Source organism: Oryzias melastigma, linkage group LG7 (assembly GCF_002922805.2).
Source record: "Oryzias melastigma strain HK-1 linkage group LG7, ASM292280v2, whole genome shotgun sequence".
Taxonomy (NCBI): Eukaryota; Metazoa; Chordata; class Actinopteri; order Beloniformes; family Adrianichthyidae; genus Oryzias; species Oryzias melastigma.
Genome location: NC_050518.1, coordinates 24,290,092 through 24,309,672, shown reverse-complemented (window position 1 = coordinate 24,309,672; position 19,581 = coordinate 24,290,092). Strand labels below are relative to the sequence as shown.

General features: G+C 40.8%; 2 protein-coding genes across 4 annotated transcripts in view; one reads left to right on the top strand and one right to left on the bottom strand.

Moving 5' to 3' along the window:
- Window positions 1–462: 462 nt before the first annotated feature.
- zgc:86609 (TMCO1/EMC3 family protein) lies at window positions 463–7,401 on the top strand. 2 transcript variants are annotated; one of them, XM_024293240.2, is made up of 9 exons: window positions 463–596; window positions 1,458–1,650; window positions 1,811–1,868; window positions 3,283–3,376; window positions 4,392–4,496; window positions 4,585–4,666; window positions 4,743–4,822; window positions 6,371–6,453; window positions 6,522–7,401. In XM_024293240.2, the coding sequence occupies exons 2-9, from the start codon at window positions 1,496–1,498 to the stop codon at window positions 6,639–6,641; spliced, it is 777 nt and encodes a 258-aa protein (XP_024149008.1). In that variant the 5' UTR covers window positions 463–596; window positions 1,458–1,495; the 3' UTR covers window positions 6,642–7,401. The 2 variants fall into 2 exon arrangements, with proteins under 2 accessions (XP_024149008.1, XP_024149007.1); XM_024293239.1 differs by lacking the exon at window positions 463–596 and adding an exon at window positions 601–710 and having other exon boundaries at window positions 6,522–6,660.
- Window positions 7,402–7,413: 12 nt separating this feature from the next.
- The window catches only part of usp11 (ubiquitin specific peptidase 11), a 21,889-nt gene continuing 9,721 nt past the window's right edge, over window positions 7,414–19,581 (bottom strand). For both annotated transcript variants that reach the window (XM_024293233.2, XM_024293232.2), the window contains 15 exons: window positions 17,814–17,913; window positions 17,559–17,732; window positions 17,172–17,330; window positions 15,801–16,025; window positions 15,606–15,689; window positions 15,109–15,203; window positions 14,796–14,993; window positions 14,610–14,719; window positions 12,569–13,123; window positions 11,855–11,925; window positions 10,313–10,425; window positions 9,772–9,921; window positions 8,211–8,326; window positions 8,042–8,130; window positions 7,414–7,830 (listed from right to left, as the gene is read on the bottom strand). In XM_024293233.2, coding sequence (XP_024149001.1) covers window positions 7,651–7,830; window positions 8,042–8,130; window positions 8,211–8,326; window positions 9,772–9,921; window positions 10,313–10,425; window positions 11,855–11,925; window positions 12,569–13,123; window positions 14,610–14,719; window positions 14,796–14,993; window positions 15,109–15,203; window positions 15,606–15,689; window positions 15,801–16,025; window positions 17,172–17,330; window positions 17,559–17,732; window positions 17,814–17,913 — 2,419 coding nt within the window. In that variant the 3' untranslated portion in view covers window positions 7,414–7,650. The remainder of the gene's footprint in view (window positions 7,831–8,041; window positions 8,131–8,210; window positions 8,327–9,771; window positions 9,922–10,312; window positions 10,426–11,854; window positions 11,926–12,568; window positions 13,124–14,609; window positions 14,720–14,795; window positions 14,994–15,108; window positions 15,204–15,605; window positions 15,690–15,800; window positions 16,026–17,171; window positions 17,331–17,558; window positions 17,733–17,813; window positions 17,914–19,581) is intronic.

The following is a 19,581-nucleotide window of genomic DNA, read 5'->3' as shown; positions in this document are numbered from 1 at the left end:
AGTGATTAAATTGAAGTATTTGTAATTCCACTAAATGATAATAATTATTGGCAAATGTTGAAATGTTTAAACAAATTTCAATTATGTGCATGTTTTAAATTACAACACATTAGTGAATTACTCCACCAAAGTATTCAGTGTTTTAAAAAGAACTTTAAAAGAGCAAGTAACATTTTTAAATGTGAAAATATTCAAATTTTCTGTAGATCATGGCCTAAAACATTCAAATAATATCACCAGAAATAATGAAAGAAAATCAGGAAACATAAGTTTAAGAAAAAAAAATATTAATAATAATGATGAACAAAGGTAATTTTTTTTCCTGGCATAAAAAAGGAGAATTTGTGTGAGCTATTTTAAATAAGCGTAGAGCGATAAAATTAACTTTTTTCAAATACATAATGTTAGATTAAAAATTATAGCTCAGCACTTCATTTATTCCTATTGTTGTAATCATCAGCCTCGCTATTTATAAACTTTTTTGGGAGTTTATTTTTAACTTCAGCAGTGGTCGGTCGGTGTTTCCGGTGAAACCGGAAGTGCCTTTCTCCGCAGCAGGTGAACTCACTTGAGGAGTTTCAAAGTTCGTAAATGTGGTGAGTTGTCTTTAGTGTTTGAACTTTACGCTCGTAGATAACTTTCAGGGGGTCTTTTTACCAAAAGGAAACAATAAGGAGGTTAAAAACCAGGAGCTGCAGGAAACGACAAAGGTTCGTGTGAGGGAAAATGCGGGTTTTCCGGCTGCAGCTAACAGCGGCTAACGCTAGCCGACCACAGGAAGGAGGTCAGAGGTCAGATAGTTTGGAGCAGAGGGCAGGAGGCACGCGGACCCAAAATATTTACAACAGTTATGTAGTTTTTGTCACTGACACAGTTGAAAAAAAAAAAGACAAACAAACATGTAAATTGTTAGAGTATTTGACGATATTTGTATTGAATATTTTAAAAATAAATGTAAATAAATCTTAAACATGTTGGTTAAAAGTCCAAAGCAGATTTACATTTTAAAAATTAAACGACAAAAGTTTTATAATCCAAAACTATGATGAACCATTGGTAAATAACAGTACTTTATTTTAAGCACTGGAAGTGCTAAAGAATTAAAATATTCCATAAAAATGTTTAACTTCATGTAAAATACTCTTTCTAACCATGAATCTGATCAAGAGCAGAAAGATGTCTTGAATTTAGAGTCAATTACAGAATAAGAGAAGAAACTGGTTCATTTGATATTTTTGTGTCTTTTTATTTTATTTTTTTTTCTGCTAAGAAAAACATGAATACCTGGTTTTACTTATTTTAGGGATTCCTTTTAAACCCTGAATAGTTATAGTTAGACACGTTTTTGTCCTTAAGAAAAGAATAACTATCTCCAGTTAAAGTGCCCACAAACAGACCCAATAACAGCTTGTTCAGATCTCTTCTTAAGCTCTTTTTTTTTGTTCAAACCATCAAAGATTTGTAGTGCTTTCCTGCCTGAGTTGAGCGTCTAGCAATGGCCGGTCCCGAGCTGCTGCTGGATTCCAGCATACGCATGTGGGTGGTCCTGCCCATCGTCTATATCACTTTCTTCGTGGGCGTCCTCCGTCACTACGTCACCCAGCTTCTCCACAGCGACAAGAAGGTGGACCTGGAGCAGGTGTCCGACAGGTGAGGCCTCCTGCTCCCATGAGTTGTGTTGTAAAATCCATGTTTGTGAAGTGTTTTTGAGGTTCTGTTTTGTTTGCAAACACATAAAAACACATCAGGTGTAATTGAAAGGAATGTCTTTATTTTCTGAGGTGAACTCAGTTTGTGTGTCTGTGTTCAGTCAGGTACTCCTGCGCAGCCGCATCCTCAGAGAGAATGGAAAGTACATTCCTAAGCAGGTGAGCTCCTGTTTTGTGCATTCTGAATCTGAACATCTGAGAAGGTGCGGGCGCAGACATGGTGGGCGGAGCTTGTGGGACTGTTAAGGAGTGTGGATGCACACATACACCTGTTTTCTGATTCATCTACATTTCCATAAATGTATTGGAGCAGACAGGAGGTCTGTGAAGGGTAATCTCTAAAGGTTCTGCTGAACAGAAGGTCTGAGCTGATCTTTAACTGGACCGGAGAGTTCTGTAACTGCAGCTGCAGGCAGTGTGTCTGGTCAACAATTCTCACTCCCTCTGTGCTGCTGACATGAACTGACCCATACTCAGCAGTAGGGCTGCCACGATTAGCCGACTAATCGAGAACTAATCAACTATTACATAGTCGGCGACTAATTTAATAGTCGATTAGTCGTTAATTTATATTATATGGAGTCGGAGTGTAATGAAGTTGAAAGTTATAATGGCATTATGCTAACTTTTTGGACTATTTTGGCATTTATTAAGGTTTTTTTTGTTTTACTTTTTTGGAGTTTATCCAATATTTCCGCTACATGCTAGCTGTTTTAGCTTATTTGGGTTGTGTCCAAATTCCCCCCCATCACTATATATTCCAGAATCAAGTGCACTCGAAATTTCCCAGATGTCTGCAAAAAGCCAGCATGCATCGATGCTCACTAGATTAGCGAATATAGACCACAATGCATTGCAGTCGAACAATCTCAAACAAAAAAAACATCTTTAAATGTAATATTTGAATAAAGCATCCACATTTTCACCATCAGAACACAGTGGAGTCATAAATAAAAGTCATAAAATGTTCGTATTTATTTAATTTTCACTTTGTGAAATTGTTGAAATCATTTCCGGTGTTTAGAAAAACAAAAGTAAAGTAGTGAGCGCCAGGTCACAATTACCTTTAAAATCCAAGGCGCTATATAGTCCTGCACTATATAGTTTTAAAGTAGTTAGGGGGGCAATTCGGACACAACTTTAGGCTTTTTTTCTTCAGTTTTTTTAGGCTAACTTGAAATTTAGCTAATATTTTAGTTGCCTATCAGCTTCAGCATTTTCAGCTATCACCTTTAGAGTTTTTAGCTACTGATTTTAGCCATCGGCACTAGCATCTTCAGCTACCAAATTCAGCTTACAGCATTCACACTAGCATTATCGCAGGTAATGCTACATATCTAGTTTTTAGTTAGTTTAAAGCTAATGATGGTAAAAATGTGTGCTTTACATCCAGTTTGTGCATGACCCGATTAGTCGACTTTTTAAAAAAATCGTTTTTGGCAGCCCCACTCAGCAGTTCAGAACAGACCCTTCACGTTTACCCTCTGAAGTGTCTCCAGGAGAAGGTGCTGTTTCCTGGAGTCAGCTATCCGTTGAGGATTGTGTGTCTGATGGAGCTGTTTGTTTCGTTCAGTCCTTCGCCATGAGGAAACACTATTTCAACAACGCAGAGACCGGCTTCTTTAAGACAGTCAAGAGGAAAGTCGTCCCCAAGAACCCCATGACAGGTATGTGTGTTTGTTCTTTGTATTTTTTAAAGCCAGATTTGCCTTCTCTCTCAGTAATTAGACTGGGCCCTCCCCTAGACCAGTGGTCCCCAACCTTTATCAGGCCTCCAGTTTATCTCAACTTTTGAAGTTAAAGTTTATCTTCATCCTAATGTTCATGCAGCTTCTTTAAACTTTATGTGTACTCTAGATTTCCTGTAGGAACCATTAACATGTGATCTAGACTTTCTCCTAACCCATAACTGTCAAAGTGGAAGATAAAAAAAAATTGCATTAACCTCAATCTCATCTGACTTTTAAGGTGTCATAAATAAAAAAAAGAAGCACTCAGACTGTTTTTTTCTAAATATATTCATAAACTTGAATCCAACATTTGAACAGCTTTTTTAGCAGCATCCTCATAACATTAAATAGCTTGTTGCTGAATATTCGGCATGATTATTATCGTCTGTGTGAACAACTGTCACAGTAAATCTATATTTATAGTAAAGACGCTTAAACCCCAAATCTTTAACATACTGTAATCTCTTTTATTGTTATCACAATCAATGTAATTCCAGTCGATTTTGAAGGAGAAATAAACAAATAAAAAATTACAGTAAATCAAAGGACATAAACACTCTGGTGTTAAAGGGGTTAAATGCAGAATTATTTTATTTTGAAGTTGAAGGCTCTTCTTGTGTTTCCTGTCCCAAAATAAACTTTCCAAACACGTCTTTGCTAGCTGAGAGGTTTCAGTTTAGTGGTTGGTGCAGCCGCTTTAAAAAGAAAGTGGACGGATTTTTGTGTGATCGAGCGATTTAAATCAAGAATAAGTCGGATATGATGAAAAAAAAAAAAAAAATTCAGTAGCTTTTTGCAAAATAAAATATAGTTCTTAATCATATTAGAAATAAAACAGAAAGGTTGTGTTTCTTTTCTCTGTGACCCGGTACCTACTGTTCCACGGACCGGTACTTGCAGCTTGAACCCTCTGGTGGTGTTCTGATGACAGTTTGCTCCTCCTCTGTTTCAGACTCCAGCATGCTGACAGACATGATGAAGGGGAACCTGACCAACGTCCTGCCCATGATTGTGATTGGTGGATGGATCAACTGGGCCTTCTCTGGGTTCGTCATAAGTGAGTTCCTCTTGGAGCAAAAGCGTTTCCAGCATCTGTTTGGAAACCCGGGTGCAGATGTTCTGGTTCTGTTCTGTGTCCGCTGCAGCAAAGGTCCCGTTTCCTCTGACTCTGAGGTTCAAGCCGATGCTGCAGAGAGGGATCGACCTGCTGTCTCTTGATGCTTCCTGGTAAAAAGGCCTTCATGACGCAGATGAGTACTTCCCGCAGACGGTTTTTTTAGCTGCTGCTGTTTGGCGTGTGCAGGGTGAGCTCGGCGTCCTGGTACTTCCTGAACGTGTTTGGGCTGAGGAGCATGTACAGTCTCATCCTGGGCCAGGACAACGGTGGGTTTTTACTTTAATACTCCACACTGGTTCAAAGGTTTGTACCCTCTTCACGTACCCCAGGGAGTTTTAGTTTAGATCAGAGGTCTGCAACCTGCAACACTAAAAGGTCCGTTTGGTCCAGTTTCTTACTGACTTTAACATTTAGGAAAAAACACTTTGTTTTTTGTGGCCATTAAGCCATTAATTAAAAAAAAACTGTTCTTAACTAGAAAAGTTACATTACCTGCGATAATGTGAGTGTGAATGCTTTTAGCTGAAAGAAGTCGCTGAAGCTTTTTGCTGAAAATTGTGACACAATTTACTTTAATTCCTGAAGGGATTTTCTGTTTGCAGAATGCTAAATTGTCTAAGACTAGAAATTACATTGAAGAACTATGAAAGAGCACTAAAGTTGACCAAAATTTAAGAAAAATATTCTAGTAAAATTGCTTAAAAATCCCTTATACATGCCAATTTTACAAAATATTTATTGTGAGCTAAATTGAAATTTGGACAAAATAACCTTAGTAGGTGTCAAATTAGCCAAAAAAGCTAGAACATTGCTTAAATACTTAAAATTCCTCTGTAAACTCAATTAGTCAAAAATGTTAGCCTGTTACAAAAATAGAAGCTAAACTCTAAATTAGCCTATAAAAGCTTTAGTAATCACAAATTTCCAAAAAATGTTAACATGTTGCTAAAATATTTGCTAAACTCAATTTTTTGGGGAAATTATTATAAAAAATAAAAACATAACCCATAAATATATTTAAAGGTTTGTTGCTAATCTAATTAAAATATGACATTTCAAGACTTTCTCATTCATTTCCTACGGGGCATATTTTGCTCAGTATTTAAAAAACTATAAAGTTTATGAATACCAGAAATACAAGCAGTAGTAACCCGAACAAGCAGAACGTTTTGATACCAAGATTATTGAAATCGCTCAAAGTGTGATTGAGTTTTTACGTACGGAATGGATGCGAATGCTCACTAAACATTCACACAAATATTAAAATAACTGAATTATAGCAGTGTTAGTTTTTCGTTTCTCTCACTTTAGACTAGAGTACATAAAAGCTCTTTTCAAAATAAAACACGTCAAAAAGGTCCTCCTGCTGCCGCAGATTTAAATGAATTAAAAATACAAAAAAGCCAAACGTGTCATTTTCTATCATTGTGACTTATGACACATTCTTTTTCTCATTTTACTTTTGAAAATAGAAACATTGTTGTTGAATCCAGACCCACAGGTTGCAGAGCTCAAATCCAACCTGTTTTCTGCTGTTTATTTAAAGCCCCACTCCAATGAAATCTGTTTTTTGTGGCATTTTCCTGATGATTAAGGACATAATTTAAGAAAATTTAAATTGCATTTCTGAGTATTTATTTATACAAATTGTTGTGAGCCTTTAAACAGTTTCCTCCGAAGCATCCGTTCTGTTGTTTGAGAGCTGATGATTACCAAACTTAAACTGAGCTAAGCAGTTTCCCCTGATGGCCTTTGAACCACTTCAACCCTCTGAGCGTGCTCAGTCGTAACAGCTTTGACTCTTCTGCTCACAGCTGCTGACCAGTCCCGGATCATGCAGGACCAGATGACAGGAGCCGCCATGGCGATGCCCCCCGACCCCAACAAGGCCTTTAAGGTGACTAACGGGACACGGCTCGGCACCAACAGTTGTTCAGGATGAAGCTGATGTGAATTGTGTTTCAGAGCGAGTGGGAGGCGCTGGAGATTGTGGAGCACAAGTGGGCGCTGGAGAACGTGGAGGACGAGCTGATGTCCAGAGATCTCAACTTTGGGAACCTGTTCAGTGGTGACATGAAGATCTGACAGGACAAACAGGCAGCTGTGCTGGATTCAGCTGAGACGGCGCCCTCCTGTGGGGGCTAGTGGAAACAGCATAAAGCGTCGGCTGCAAGGATGGCGGCTGACGCGCCTGCAGCTCTGCATGGAGAAGGAGAACAGACTGTCTGGTGGTGATATTAGTCCTTTAATTTATATCAAAAGACTGAAAATACAATAAAATATTTTCCTCTGATATTTGACGGGAAGACCAAAGAAATAAGTGAAGCTTCCCTGCTGCTCCCCCAGGAATGATCCTGTCAATACATTACTTACAATAGAAAAATACTGTACAGAGCTGTTTAAAACAGAGGAGCTCGCTCAGACCACAAAGGAACTCCGCTGGCTTCCGTCTCAATACAAATGTTCTGTATAAATAAGATCAACATCCTGCACCAGCTGATTAACAAAAATCACATTGTGTGGTCTCTAGAATTATTTAAAAATAAATATCAGAAAACAACCAAAATATATAAACAGACTGATTTCAATCCCTGCTGTCTGTAATTACCCACAACCCCCTGCATGTCAAAGTGTTTATCAGTGGATTAACATTTGTGTGCGCTCTCACAGAATGAGTTCCAACTAAAGCGGACATTTTTTTTAGGTGATTAAAGCAAGCAGAAGATCAGACGGATGTGAGGTCAAATCAAAGAGGAGTGAACCCAGATTCAGTTCTCATTTCCGGTTTGAAACTAGCCAATCGCAGCTTTGGAGAGTGACATTCAAGAGAGAAAAAAAAAAAAAATCAGGAACCATGGAGGTGCTGAGCAGCTTTACTCTGAAGGTTCGGCGAGTTTGAGCATGATAAAGGTGGTTTTGCAGTCGGAACCCGTTCAGTTCTGGTTCCTCCTTGAAGCCCGGTGGGTCTGAATCATTCATCTGGATCAAAGTACCTGAGAAGGACAGGTTCTGAAGAACACAGCAGCGGTGCTCGCCCGCGTTCATCAACCGACTGAAGAAAAAGAAGCGGAAAAACCAGCCAGAGGGAGGTGGTTTAGTCCGTTTCCATGGTGATGTAGGAGGAGGAGGAAGAAGAAGCGCCCAACGCCTCGTCCTCGTCTTTGTTGGAGGCGATGTTGTTGGTGGAGGGGGTGGAGTTTGTGAGCGGGGAGGGCAGGGTGGGCTTTCGGATTTTGTCTTGTCGGTGGTAGAACAAGACGTAGGCAGCGTTGGTCTGCAGGGGAGGAGACGGCAAGTCAAACAAGAAAGTTATAAAAAGCAGATTTTTGAAGAGAATTTTTCTCTAAAATAAACTAAACTTGGATAATCATGCAGATTTCCAGTCATAGGAAAGCATCAAAGCTCCACAAATACCAAATTTTCTACCAAAAATTCTCAGCATCTGTAGCTGGAGGCATGCATGTTGCTATGGTAACGTCACTGACCATGATCTGGTCCTCGGAGGCGTAGGTCACTTTGCTGTCGTCAAAGTAATACCACTGAGCGTTGTCTTTGTTCTTGGCGTAGCTGGTGTCTGCAGGACCAAGCACATCTGTGATCAGGTCAAAGGTCACAACGATGGAGACAATAACAGGAGGGTTGGTGTTTCCTCACAGTGCCCGTCTCTGAGTCCCCCGTAGTGATTGGACACGGCGATGAGGTCGTAGCGGCTCGGCGGCTCCTCGCTGGACAGGCTTTTCCTCAGGAGGAAGTCGGAGAAGTCCAGGTCCCTGCAGCGACAGAGGAAGTGATGCGTCTGTGGAGGGTTTTATGAGGATGTGGAGCAAAAACGGCAACTCTGAATCCAACCTGATGCTGACCGCTGATGGGTGAAGGTTTATAGACATGAAGCTGATCCTATCACATCATTAACCGTTCAGCACCGGAGCGCCAGCGTCTATGTTCTTTGAGTTACTGTAACTTTTCAACTACAATCAACATCATTCCAGCACATTCTGCAGAAACTGTTCTTGGAAATGACAGTTTTTTTTTTTAATTTGGGCTAAAAACTGCATAATCATCAATAAAATAATTGATCTTTGAAAATGGATGAAAGTGGGTCTTAAATCAGAGATCACTGACTCAGATTGTTTTAAATGTGGGTTTTTCAGACACAGAGAGAGCCAGTCATATTACGCAGAACCAGAACTTCAGAAGATTTGGTTTTGGTTCTGGTTAGGGGTGTAACGGATCACAAAACTCTTGGTTCGGATTGTGTCATGGTTTTAGGGTCACATTTTGGATCGTTTTTTGGATCAGTAGAAAGTAAATATATATGTGTGTGTGTATATATAAATAATCAGAACATTAGCTCATTGAGGCCTATTTGTTAAAACAAAACATCAAATCTACAAAATCTGAGAGAAAAGAATTCTTGAAAATAGTGTTGAAAATACCAAATCCATCTGGAGTACCCCAAAATGCACATTTTTAAAATAATAAAAAATAAAACAGTTAAAATTAAACTTAAAATTATTTTTTGGTATTAATTGTTTTATTGAAACCAACTGTGGGGACATCTAAATATTTATAATAATAAGTGTTATCTGTAAAGCACTGCCGTGCCCGCTTTTCCTGAGGATTTATGATCCCTTTTGCTCGCCATACTATCGTCCCCTGACGGCACGCCCCTGTTACGGAGCAGCGGCGGGACTATCTGAAACGTGAATATCATCCATCTGTCTCATCTGTTATGTGACAGCTGTTAAGAGGGTGTGCATTCTACACTGTAATGATCCAAATGGAGACATCAGACCTGGATGTGACCTGGATTTCTTTACTTCCTCAGCAATCATTCATATCTCTTACTGAGCTGTCGCTGCAAACTATGGTTCTCCAAATGCTTACATCTAAGTGGAAAGGCCTTTTGAGGACTTCACCAGAGTTCTGCACTTCAGTGAAAAACAGGGGAGCTAGTTTCATGAAAGCACAGAGGAGGATGAAGAAGCTGCAGATCCACCTTCATCCTCCTGCAGCTGAGGGGAGGATCAGACTGTGAAGGCCCACTCTTCTTCACAGACATTAAGACTCTTTGTTCTCTCACAGATGAAGCTCTTTTTGTGTGGGAGTGTTCTGTCTAGCCAGTGTTGTCAGGCAGGTGGTTATTCACACAGTTTGGTCACATGACATGATAGGGATGAGTGGGGGGGTACAGGAAGTGATAAAGTGCATGAACCTGAGGGGGAAGTCCACGATGCTGTCTAGCTTCTCTCTGGTGAACTTGGTGTAGGAGAACCTCTTGAGGTGGATGATGAGGACTTCGGGCAGAGACCAGAGGTCCAGCTTCTTGGTGGCCAGTTGATGCTTCTTACACACTGGACAGTACCTGAAAATACCAAACGCATCAACGTCAGCGTCTCCTTTGTGGAGCCGCTAACCCTAAAGCTGTAAACTCTACATTTCTGAGCGTTATGGGGTGGGATGGGGGTTCAAACCACCATTGACTGCAGCTCACCATCGAGGCATCTGATTGGTCAGTTTATACCTTGTACTACAGAAAAAACATAATAAAAATGATGATCTGTTTATTTCTCTATAGAAGTCTATGGGATTTTGGCTTCTTGGAACCAGCGGGTTCTTCCTGTCCAGGCGGGATGAGTTACTCAGTCCAGTTCTCGTATAGAGTCAATGATGGAGTTGTCTCCTGTCAGTAAACTCACAGCGGAGTTGTGTGTAAACGTTCAGCAGCTCAAATAGAAGTGGTTGTGAAGAGTTACCATGGGTTCTCCTCCTCCAGAGTTTCCACAGTGGTGAAGAGCTCGATGCACTCCTGCAGCTGGACCGTCGCCTGCTGCTGAGGAACCTCCATGCTGGAGTGCTTCACGTACTTCTGCGCAGACAGAGAGATGGAAGCGTCTCCATGAGGAGGTCTAAATACAATCCACACAAACATTCATGCCTCTGCTCACTTGTTTTTTTTCCACAGCATTTCAGATGGAGTTTGACTCCGCAACTCAACTCCTTAAAGTCACACTATAGTTTTTTTTCTACCACTAAACCATTCCCCTCGTTTTTAATGAATTTTTTATTTTCAAAATCAAAAAGCCTGTGTCGTTTTTTTTTAAAGACATATTTTCTTCATTTCTTTGGTAGAAATGCTCATCTGAGTTGTGGCCTCGATTGTTGGCGCAGAAGCTAATTTTCCTATCAGCCCTTTGTTTACACTCTCCTGCTAGCTAAAGAGCACCTCACAACCTCAAGCTAACGTTAGTGTAGCACAGAGAAAAGGTGAGCAATAAACGAGCTATCCAGATTCCAGTTTAGATTGGAAAAAATAGACGTTCATGGATAATGACGTTGGCTCACCCATGGTAGTTGCTGCTTCACAAACCTGAGCTTTTTCAAACATCTGGTTTTCATCCAACACAATTTGAACTAGAAAAGTTGCATTACCTGCGATATTGCTAGTGTAAATGCTTTTTGCTGAATATGCAAAAGGTATTTGCTAAATGCCAAATTTGCTAAAAGACTTGAAATTCTTTTAAAGAACAATAAAAGACAGCTTAAGTTAGTCTAAATTTAGGAAAAAATGGTATTAAGTTTACTTAAAAATCCTCAATAGATGCCAATTTAGCTAAATCATGTAGTGTGTTGCTTAAATTTAAGCTAAACTCTAAATTAGCCCATAAAACCTTAGTAGATGCCAAATTAGCCTAAAAAGCTAGCACATTGCTAAACTATTAGCTAAACTCTAAAGTAGCTTAACAACCTAAGTAGATAAGAAATGAGCCAAAAAACAGCATGCTGCTAAAATATTAGATAAATTAGCATAAAAATAACTCAGATACCAAAAATGAGCAAGCATAATGCTAACATAATAGCTCATTGCCAAATTATTTAAAAATTACTGTAAACCATGGTTTCAAAGTTACAAGTTTCTGAAGAATTAGAAATTTTCTCATTTACTTCCTATGGGGCATATTTTGCTCAATATTTCAAAACTATTACTTTTATGAATATTAAAGTACAAGCAGTAACGTCCTGAACGATGTGAACGTTTTAATTCCAAGATTGAAGATGAAATCTCTGAAAGTATGATTTTTACATGTAACACATTCACACAATAAAGAAATACTCAGAAAAGTAGTTTTAATCTTAAATTATTTTAACCAATGCCAGATTCAAGAACAGTGTTTCTGGATGGGCTGCCAGAGTTTGTTCTGCAGCTGAGAAAGTCGTAGCGATGCTCTCTGAGGAAGGAGGAGCTGCTCCTGCAGGGTCATGTCAGTCAGAACAGATCAGACAGGCGTCACACTGACCTCAGCTTCGTTCTCGTTGTAGAACCTCTTCTTCATGTCGGGGTCCCAGTCTATGGCCACATACGGCTGAGCTGCAGGTCAGACAGAACATGTTAATACATCAATGAGGTCCTGCTGTAAATCCATACAAATTTTTGGCCAAAAGTCCAGATATTTGATCTCCTGCGATGACCAAACGCTCTGCCAGACCGCTGTACCTGACGCTCAAAACACGTCGCAGGACCACGTCTGTATGTACACTTAACATTAAAACTGATGCATGAGAGAATACAGTTTTAGATATTCTGAGTTCCACAAACTGATGGACTCAAAATGACAATCTTCACTGAGAAAATAAAAAAGCCAAAGTGTGATTGTAAACAAAAATGAGCTTTGTAGAAACAAAAACATTAAAATCATTATAGAGACATCAATTTCTATTACTGATGATACAGAAATAAGTTTTTTAATAAATGACTATTTAATAGCTTATTACACCAAATACATATTTGTATTTTGTTATGTAATATTTATTCTTTATTGTTTTTTATTCCAGTAAATTTTTGTTATAAATTCACATGGTGTCTGTTTATGTACATGTGTATTTGCATGTGTAATGGTGTTTGTTTGCATCTGTGTTTGTGTTTCCTTCAAGTGTTTAAAGTGTGTGTATATTGTTGTGTGCTTGTTTGTTGTTACGTGAAGTGTGTTGGCATGTAGCGTGTTCAGACTCACAGCTGAAGGACACGGCGCTCCCCCCGTCTCCGGTCCCCCTCTCTGTGGTCCCGTTTGAGTTGACGGCCTGGATGGTAAACAGGTTCTTCCTCCTCCTGCGGCACGCTCTCCTCTTGGCGGGATTCTCGTTGGGGGGTGGGGTGGGAGAACAAGCTTCCTCCTGCTTGGTTTCTGTGCTTTCTTCCTCTGTGGTTTCACACGGCTGCTCTGGCGCTGCGTCTGTGCAGCCAGTGGGGCTCTGGTCTGCGCAGGCGCTCCGGTCTGTGCAGCCAGTGGCGCTCTGGTCTGTGCAGCCAGTGGCGCTCTGGTCTGCGCAGGCGCTCATGCCCTCCTCGGTGCTGCAGGCCTGGTCTCCACCGGCGCAGTGGTCGGGCTCAGTCTGGACCACCGAGCCGTTGCTGGTTTCTGCGTCTTCTCGCTCCGCTGACCTTGGAGTTTGGTTGACGTCTGGTTGCAATTCAGCCGCTGCGGTGCCGTCTGATTGGCTATCTGAAGATGAACCCCCACAGTTAGGGGTAGTTGAGGACCCAGCAGCCTCTGCTCCCTCCTGCTCGTCTGAGAAGAAAAAACACAAACAGGAGCTGAAGAGGTCCAAAAAACCTTACTTTTGGTTCATTTTAGGACTTTAAGCAGATTTTTCCTCAGAATGTCTGTTAGTTTTCAATATTAGAATGAAACTGAAATTAACATCTAAAACCATGTGTGTGCTGCCCCCTACAGGTTGAAACGAGGTAGTACAGTTGAATTTTGTAATTGGTCAACTGGTGTAAGTCAAACGTCATTACAGAAGTTTCATGCTCTGCAGCTCCGGTATAAAAGCCATTTTGACTGCAACAGAGTGGCAGAGTTCCCTCCTCTACACCAACAGAGGCGAAGCTCGCTTGCTCGCTAAACTGGCCGACAAACAGAGCACTGTGGGACGGGGAGGCACCTGCTCGGTCTCCTGAACCTTAGGATTTCTTTCTTATTTTCATTGAGACAACAATAATAAAATGAATGGGGCCAAAATCTTATGGGACCAAACAAATACTTCAAAACACACTAATGAAGCATGCATATCAGGGATATCCAAAGGGAGTTTTAAAGTTATTATGGGATGGCCATAGGGCCTATAGCTCAAGAGATATTTAGTGGCAAAGAGAAATTTAGTTTTTTTTGCACAATATGGGAAAATTAACTTTTGTTTGAGAAATCCTCATAACATTTCAAACTCAAGTGACGAGGGTAAGTTTAAAACCACAATAAAAGTTTTGTTGACCTTTGACCTCAGGAAGACGCTGCCATCTTGAATAAAACATTTTTTTACTTCCTTCTACAAATTTTAATTCCTCCTTGGTACTTCAATCTATCAGCTCCCAACTCTTGGAACATTATTGGGAAGTTAGTTATTTGAGAAAAAAAATCTTGTTTTAAAGTTTGTAGATTTTGAACAGTGTACGCATGGCGAGGTCGTAAAAGTGGCGTTCCCCTGTTATTTCCACCATTTTTACCAGAATATTGTGAAAATGTAATACATTTATCCTTGACTAAAGCTGAAAGAAATGATACAACAGTTGACATGAAAATATTAGAAATGTGGGCGTGGTAACAAAAACCTCTGTTGCTATGGAAATTCAAAAATTGACTTTTTCCAATTCTTCTAAAAATGACATAGATCAGTTTGTCACCCCCAGACAACCAAAAAATAAAATGGTTGCTATGGAGATAACTTACAGAAAAGCTGACATTTAAAAAAAAAAAAGAATTTTAATGAAGTAGTCCCATGCAGCTCTGACCAGAGTGGCAGGGGCAGATCGGGAGGGGAAGGGAGTGTAGCGGCCGCCACTAAGGGCAGGTCAAAAAGGGGCTGTGGGGGTGGGTAGCACCTGCAGGCCTCGCAACGCTTCTCGCAGCTTCAATTTTGATTTAAATTAATTAAACAAGTGACTTTAAATATTGGATTCTGTGTAAAGCTCTTTTCTAAAAATGTGATTTATAATAGATTCAGTTTCATGTGGAGCTTAGGACTCAGCATCTTCTCTGATTAGCACCGAAATCTTACCATCACTGATGCCGTTGGTCTGAGACTTATACAGCTCCTCTTCCTCGTCCTCTTCCTCCTCTACCTCTTCCTCCAACTCCTCAGAGGGGTCAGGAGTCCGGACGTATCGTCTACACAAACACAGACAGTTTTCAGAACAGCTAGAATGTTTTAGAGAGTTTTGATCCGGTAGTTGTGTGTGCTCACGCCAGTCTCTGCAGGAACAGGCTGTACAGCTCCTCCCGGCTGCAGCGGCTCTGCGGCACGTTGAGCAGCAGCGGATGCCCGAACAGCGACGTTCCGTACGAGCTGCTGCCGGAGCCGTAGTCCCTGTAGTGAGAGCGCTCCCTCAGGTAGAGCGCCAGCAGCACCTGCTCCTCCTGAGATACCTGCGCCAGCTCGTACCTGCACAGACAGCGACTGCTTCACCTCACTGACACCCGATCACCTGACAGTGGTGGATGATCCCAGTAAAATCCCTTTCAGGATTATTAAAACGATGAGCAGCAGCGGAACTCACACAAAGATGTCGTCTCGGTCCAGAATGCAGCTCAGGGACTCGTCGGCATTGTAGATTTTGTAGAAACGATGGTTGAAGACATCGGCTACCACCATCTGCAACACGCACACACCAGCTTCCTCATCACTGACACATAGAATCAAACAGTTAAGCAATACATTTTGAAGAGACTTTCAAGGCAAAAAAAAAAAAAAAAAGATTTTTAAGGCCAAATATTTTCTTTATCTGGAAAAAGAGAAATTTTCAAAAACTAAATGAAAACAACTTTAACAGCGCAGTCATGCCATAATCCAAGTCAATACTTTGGAAATCTATTTCACTTTTGTTTTCAAAAATATACATAAACCTGATCCGTCAACATCATCCGTGTCCTTCATAATGTAGCGATGTGGCTAGAAACTTTGGACAATAGCTCCTCCCACATGTGGGCGTTCACCGTGAACGTAGCATTGCGCCACGATGACAGAATGTCCCGACACACCTGAGCCTGCACTCACCTGTGTGGGGGGCACGTTGGTCATGTCTGACAGAGCAGCACACAGGTCTGACACCTTTCCCGCCTTAGGAACCACAACTCGATGCTGCCGACACAAACACAAGATTCCTCTCACACACAGAAACACAACTGTCTTTGGGTTCAGACGGTAGATCCTCCCTGAACGCCACGGCCTAAAGCTTCTCTGTGAACCCACCTGCACGGGCTTGGCGGACGGGTCCAGAGAGACGAAGAACACCTCCATGACGCGCTCCTTGCTGACGGGAAGCGGGACGCTCAGGTAGCAGAAGGGGTCAAAGGTCACAGAAACCTTGCGGCATTCAGGACAAACCAGAGTGGACTTGAAGAGGCCGTGGAACTTGTCGACGATCACGGAGTCGTTCCGCCTGAGGTGGTTCCTCCACGCCTCTCCTGCCACCTCCTGACAGACAAACAGCCAGCGTTAAACCACTACAGTAATGGTTAGTTACATGAAAGCTTGGAGATTTGATAATGTCCCAATGAGGAGAAAAAAAATTTATCTGAAAAAAAAGAACATGCACTGTTTTAGTTTGTACTTTACAAACAGAATGGAATATTTCAATTCTATTTATATAGCCTAATGTTACAATATTTACATGGAAACATGAAGAATCCATAATCTAGTTTAAAGTAATGTTTCCTAGTTGATGGTGAGAGTTAAGGTCTAAAAAGAACCCAAAATGGGTGAAATCTGCATAATAGTAATCTTTATTTTTGCAATACTAAATGCGTTAATGTTGTAAAACTCTTCACTACACACGTTATACTTTCCCGGTCAGACATGAGCATTTTCACTCTTGTTTTCTCTTGTTTAAACTCTCAAAGTTCAAACCTTCATAGAAATATGAGTCCAATTTTATAGAATGAAAACAAAGATCTGTAGATCTAAATTGAACTTATTCTGTACAGGAGACATGGCACAGAGGAGAATGATTGATAAGGCTCTACAGCCAATCAGGGTGCAGAAAATCCAAATAATCTTCTGCATGAGACCATGGATGCTGAGGAGCTCCTTCAGTCACAGACGTTAACACCTCGCCGTCAGCTATTAGATTCTGGATAATAGACACTGGATAATAATTATTGATGTTATTCATTTTTTTATTGCTGTTTATTATCTACTTGTTGTTTTTAAATTGAGTTATGGAAACAATTTCAATACATTGTCAATAAAGTTTTATTGTATTCGGCTTGCAGGAAGTTCAGGTGGGACCTCTTAAAAGAGAAAGTAGCTGGAGGTAAGACGATGGAAACTAAAGCTTGTTTTCTCATCCTTCAATTTTAAACCTAAAGGTTTAAAACTTAAGCTCCAATTCTGACTGTTGTTTAAAGAAAAACGTTTGTGTTTTTTCTGCAATCCACTCTGTCTGTAAGATCAAGTGGATCTGCTGTAACACTCCATGCATAAAGAGACATAAAGAGACTCCTGGCACACATCTATTACCAAATACAAGTCCCTGACTGATGGGCATGTGTGTAGATACTGTGAAAATGTCCCAGTGAAATGTTAAAGTGGGCGCCGCAGGTCGGCAGAGGATGGGCTCACATGGTCCGGTCTCCCGTCTGCATCCCTGAGTTCGATGTATTCTTTGTTTTTGACCCGGTTCAGGTCCTCGTGCAGGCCGTCCAGCAGGAAGGACAGCAGCTCCTGACTGTCGTGCTGCTGGTAACCCAGGAACTGCGATGCGAAGTGGCCGACCTTCGTCTGCGGACAGAAGACACTTCTGTCATGAAGGAGCTGAAGATCAGCTCAGAGGAGGAAGCCCCACTCAACAAGCTTCTATCTGCCACAACCAGCAACTCATTGCAGATCAGAGAACGTGTTCGACTTCCTGTCTGGTCACTCAAGAGTTTTCACATTTGCTAAAGTGTAACCTCTCAGATTTAACTGAATCTGCCTGCTGGTGTTTCTGTGGTGAGGACTCCGTGGTACCTTGAAGACCCGCGGAACCACAGAGTAATGTCGGCCCGACCACATCTGCTTTATGACGTCGGCGTACGCCTCTGCGATCTCCCCCTTCATCCCCAGAGGGTTGGTGAAGTTCAGCTCATTCAGGTATAAGTTCTCCAGGAAGTACTCGGTCAGTGGGGGGGTGTTGCTCAGGCACTGCAGGGGGAGGGGACAGGAGGAGAGGTCAGAGGCCATCGGTGTGAAACGCCTCCCGACTCTCGGTGCAGCCAGCCTGACCTGCAGCGCAGAGTTCATGAAGCAGGTGTTTCCCAGGTTGGTAAGGCCACAGACGCCCGGCTGTCCTCGGTACGAGTCCTGCTCCTCCACGGAGTTCCTCCTGCAGGAAGAAGACGTCCGTCAGGGAGAACACAGGTCAACAACAAAGACCAGACCGGAGGAAAGCTCCTGAAGGAGATTCCATTGCCTTAAACAAAAAGAAAATAGTGTTTTGAACATGTTTTTGTGGGATGTTTCTGACAATGGAGAACATTTATAAAGAAAATTAAGCTCAAAATTGTATTTCAGAGAATTTCTTGATTTAAATATTGTGAATTCTCTTTCTTTTTTTTTGGTCTAAATTAGGGGTCAGCAACGTTTATGACATGAAGTGCCAATTCAAAATTTTCTCCTTAGCAACTGTACCATCACAAATTATAATATAAACTCTGCTGTTCACCTTTCGGCTTATCCTGTCAGGGATCACCAGGGAATCAGCTTCACTGATACACACAGGTGGTTATGCAGAGTTTTACCCCGGATTCTCTTTCTGACACAATCCTGTATTTTTAAAGGTACAGATACCCAGTTATGAAGAAGCATGAAGAGGCTTATCTAAAGACTCTCACTGGATTTTAGCTCATTGCCACCCTGAGAACTGAGCCCAGGTCCAACACCAGCCAACTGAGTTATCCAGCCACCTCTAACTGTGATGCAAACTTTAATGCAAAAAAAAAAAAAATACAAAAAAGTTTTCAATATATCTGAAAAAAATGTGTAATTCACAAACAGCACGTCGAATACATTTTTTAGAACATATTAGCATATTGTACTTTAGTAATAATATTGCAACAAAGTTTAAATAGTATTGCAACTATGTTTGTTTAAAAACCAAAAGCACAGCATTTGTTGTTTGTCATACTAACAGCAGTTGGATTGGATTCATCAGAAAAAAATATCATGAATATTTCTAAGAACTTCACAACTATTAAAAAAAAAAAAAAAAAACAGGCAAATGCTTTTGGCTTTTTTCTTTTTCGTTACATTATGATACAGGACCTGAGCAACTTGCTGTTAGTTGATTCTATGATGGTGCTTTTATTGCATGTTAAACTAAATGTTTTTACTTTTTCATCAGTTTACTATTTATAGTGATTTAAATTTTATGCAACTAGACGGCACCATTCTTCATTTTCACCTGCAGTAAATGCAGGGGTGATCAGCTTTAATGTTACTTTTAAAATGTGTTCACATTTCATATTGACATTTGGCAGAACAGAAAGTATGTCTGAGTTTAATCTGACCTTGTTTGGTTAATATTTAACAAACTGAACGTTTCAATCAATCTTTATTTATTAAAAGCACTTTTCATGTGCTGCAGCTCAGAGCGCTTTACAATTCAAAACAAACCGAAAATACAAAAAGGAGAAAAATTAAAACCAACACCCCTTTGCCTTTTAAGAGAAGTAACTTGGCTCTGCTGTGAGGAAACAAAAGATCAGGAATCTCTTAAACCAGCAGCAGATCAGACACAGATCATCACCACAGTGCCCACCAGAACCAGACAGTAACAGGTCCACTCCACAGCTGTGAGGCTGCATGCTTGACCCAAACCAACAAGAGCGAGCGACAATAAACACCGACCAAACCAGCATATATAAAAGATCCCCATGTGGGAACATAACTTCATAGTTATAACTTCATGGTTTTAGCTAAATGACCTTAACATGTTTCCTATATTTTGTCATTAGTTATATTTAAATTTAGGTTCAGTTTAAATTAAGGTTCT